Source organism: Asparagus officinalis, chromosome 9 (genome assembly GCF_001876935.1).
Source record: "Asparagus officinalis chromosome 9, Aspof.V1, whole genome shotgun sequence".
Lineage (NCBI taxonomy): Eukaryota > Viridiplantae > Streptophyta > Magnoliopsida > Asparagales > Asparagaceae > Asparagus > Asparagus officinalis.
Window position 1 is genome coordinate 49,670,950 of NC_033802.1, and position 3,807 is coordinate 49,674,756.

Consider the following 3,807-nt stretch of genomic DNA (forward strand, 5'->3'; position numbering starts at 1 on the left):
TATATATATATATATATATATATATATATATATATATATATATATATATATATATATATATATATATATATATATATATATATATATATATATATATATATATATATATATATATATATATATATATATCCCCAATTCCTCTTCCTCCCCCAAGCTCAGATCCTCAAGTCCACTAAAAGAGCCCCAAATCTCCCCCCAAATCCCACCATTTCGTCGATCTCTCTCAGGTCGATCTCTCTCAGATCCCCGACATTCGAAGACTAAAAGAGCCGCCACGATTCCTCTCCGCTCCCTCTCCGTCGCGGGTGACCCCAGCTCCGAGCAGCGCACTGCCCAGCTCCGAGCAGCGCACCGCCACGAGCAGCGCTCTTCCCTCGCGATCGAGCAGCGCTCTTCCCTCGCGATCCAGTCCAGCTCCACGAGATCCACGAATCCCTCCTCCACGAGCTCCTCCCCCGCCAATGTAGGTCATTTCCTATTTTCTCTCCAATTTTCCGTTCATCAGCACACCGCCCATTAATTTTCCGTTCATCAGCTCCAATTTTCCGTTCATCAGCACGTCTCTAGTTTAGATAAGGATTTTCGCGATCCAGTCCAGCCCCAGTTTTGCATAGAACCTTGGAGCTAATTATTTTCGTTAATTTTCAGTTCATGCATGAGAAGTTTCTAGACTTTCAATGGATCCAAACTTAATTTAGGCTGCCGTTTGGTTTTGGTAGGGTTTGGTTGTGTCTATTAAGGAGTTTGATTAATTGGTTTAAGTTTCTAGACTTATGAATTCTCTTTAATTATTTTCGTAAGAGAAGAGAAGAGGGGAAGAAAGAACAACATGGCCGGAGTAGGAAGTGCTAGGATTTATAACTTTGAGAGAGAAACTTTTATAAGAAGTTGTATTTGTATAAATTAATAAGCCAGCAAAAAGTTTGCAATACACTATATAGAAAAATTACATGAGTCAATCATGATAACAGTTCGTTTGCATGCATTATAGCCATAAAACTAATTAATTTTGTGTAAATTCATGTATTTTTCTTGATGAATCCATGCATCTCTTTTACAGCAAAAAAAGTGTTCGGAATGGGAGAATCAAGTGCTAGTGGAATTGAAATTTCTGCCAGTACAGAAAATGCTCCTAAGCCACTACTCGGAATGAAATTTAATACTTATGAAGAAGCTTATAACTATTATAACCATTATGCATTATTGATGGATTTTGGAATACGGAAGAGCACGGTGAATTACTCTCGCAAGACTAGAGAAGTGGTAGACAGAAAGTTTGTTTGTGATAAGGAGGGCTATAGATCTAATAGAGATAAGATGGAGATGCCTTTTCGGCGAGAGACCCGAGTAGGATGTAAGGCAATGATGAGAGTTAAAATATTGGAGGACAAATCGTGGGAGGTCACGGGGTTTGTTGAAGAACATACAAATCATGTGTTGAGTAGTCCAGACAAAGCAAAGATGCACAGATCACACCAACAATTCCATAAATCTCAAAGTTGTAAAAAACTTATTGAGAGTTTGCAAGAAGAAGGTATGCCTCCATCCACTATTTCTCGCGTCATTAACGCAACCACTGGAAGAGAAGGCGAATTAGTGACACCACAACAGTGTATTGATCACATCAGATACCAAAGAGTCAACAATATTGGCCATGAATGCATATCTATCATAAAACATTTTCAGAGTATGACAGCAAATGATCCAGAATTCTATTTTGCAATAGAAGTGGACAGTAGTGGACAAATGAGGAGTGTTTTCTGGGCTGACGGAAGATCAAGAGCGTCTTATTTGCAATTTAGTGATGTTGTTGTGTTTGATGTGACATACAGAACTAATAAGTTCAGTCTTCCATTTGCTCCATTTACTGGTGTGAATCATCATAGACATGGTGTGAATCATCATAGGCAATCCACTTTACTTGGTTGTGCATTATTAGCTGATGAACAAGAAGATACATTTGTGTGGTTATTTGAAGAATGGCTTAAATGCATGCATGGGGTTGAACCAGGTGCTATTATAACAGATCAGGATAGAGCCATGTGCAATGCTATTCACTCTGTGTTTCCAATGACAAGACATCGTTATTGCTTTTGGCACATGCAAAAGCACATTATTGATCATTTGCCTACTTTGGTTTCTCGTTATGGTGAACAGTTTCAAAGGTATTGGGGCTTATGGTGTAATAGTTCTTCAATTGAACAGTGTGAAGGATATTGGCTAGAGATGAAGGAGAAGTTTGATATAAATGAAGAAGAGGATGGATGGTTGCAAACTGTTTACAAATATCGAGAACATTGGGTGTCATGTTATTTGAAAGATACTTTTTTTGCTGGAATGAGATCGAGCCAAAGAAGTGAAAGTATAAATGCGTTTTTTGATGGGTATGTTAACTCACAGACTCAATTACACAAGTTTGTTCTACAATATGAAAAAGCATTAACTCATCGTCGCTTAAGTGAAGCCCATGAAGATTTTAAGAGTCTTAACACAAAACCTATCATGCTCCTTGGACATCCGATTGAGGTACAAGCTGGAGAAATGTATACCCGCACAATGTTTGATGTGTTATTCAAAGGATTTGGTACAGAGTTTTGTGAAGAATTGAGAAAAGATGGGGACATTGTTGAATACAAGATTTGTAAGTTTGCAGATAGATCAAAAGGGGAGCTGGTTACTTATGACCAATCCAGTAAGATACAATTTATTTGTACTTGTGCTTTGTTTGAAACTAATGGTGTTGTATGTAGACATATATTGTCTCTAATGATGGCTAGTCAAATTTCTTCATTACCCGACCATTACATCCTACACCGTTGGACTATACATGCTAGACATCATAACATTGGGGTTGGCAATATTGTATTTGGAAGAAACATCACAAGCTGTGAAGAGAAGATTAATTTGTTGAAATCTTGGGCTTTAAGAGCAAAATTCAATAATGCGCTCGAGCTTGCATTTGATTCAGAAGAGAGGATGCAGAAATTAGACAATGTGTTAACAAAATTCATAGAAGCATTTGAAGAAGAAGTTAGAGAAACAGAAGATATTCATCAGATTTCCGCACCCATTTCACATACAATTGAGCACATTCCTTAGATTACAGTTTGTGATCCTGAAAAATCTGCAAGGACTAAAGGTCGTCCACGCAATGCTATTAGAATTCAGTCAGGTTTAGAACAAGCACAACAAAATAAAGAGAGGAAGAAGCGTATATGTAGCAGATGTGGTGAACTCGGGCATTATAGAACTAGCTGTAAAGTCAACTTGCCAAGGTACAATTACTTTGTTTTTCATATGTAGCTTTTTTGTGAATTTCTTATATGTTTATCTTTTTTCAAGTTTGAATTTGTCCTATATCATGCACAATATCTTTTTTCATATGAATTTCATCTACATTTCCCTTTTGTACATTTTACAGGTGAAATTCGGGGTGCTTTCCAATGATGAGTTACTCTTATGCCCCCCCCAAGTTTCTGCATGACGAAGATGAATATTTCTTGCAATATTTCACTTGTTGTGTGTTATTTTCAAGAAGTTACTTGAAGAAGTATTTCCGGTGCAAATGTTGTAGTAGTTGTTGAACAATATTCGAGCTCCTTGTGGTTTGTAATTTGTATGCTACTCTTATGAAGCTTATGTATCTATGAAGCTTATTTATGTTTTCTGATGCTTGAACAATAGTTGAGCAATAGTTGCTGATTTATGTTTTCTTGAACAATAGTTGCTGATTTATGTTTGAACAATAGTTGAACAATACTTGAACAATATTCAAGCTCCTTGTTGAACAATAGTTGCTGATTTATG

At 37.0% G+C, this 3,807-nt stretch overlaps 1 protein-coding gene across 1 annotated transcript; it reads left to right on the forward strand.

The window, feature by feature from the left end:
* Nucleotides 1,078-3,099, forward strand: LOC109823437 (protein FAR1-RELATED SEQUENCE 5-like). The gene has a single exon (XM_020389714.1). It carries the CDS (start codon nucleotides 1,078-1,080, stop codon nucleotides 3,097-3,099), a length of 2,022 nt encoding a protein of 673 aa, XP_020245303.1.

Bases quoted from the DNA above. Each gene is read 5' to 3' on its own strand.
- LOC109823437 (XM_020389714.1), top strand. From the start codon at position 1,078: ATGGGAGAATCAAGTGCTAGTGGAATTGAAATTTCTGCCAGTACAGAA.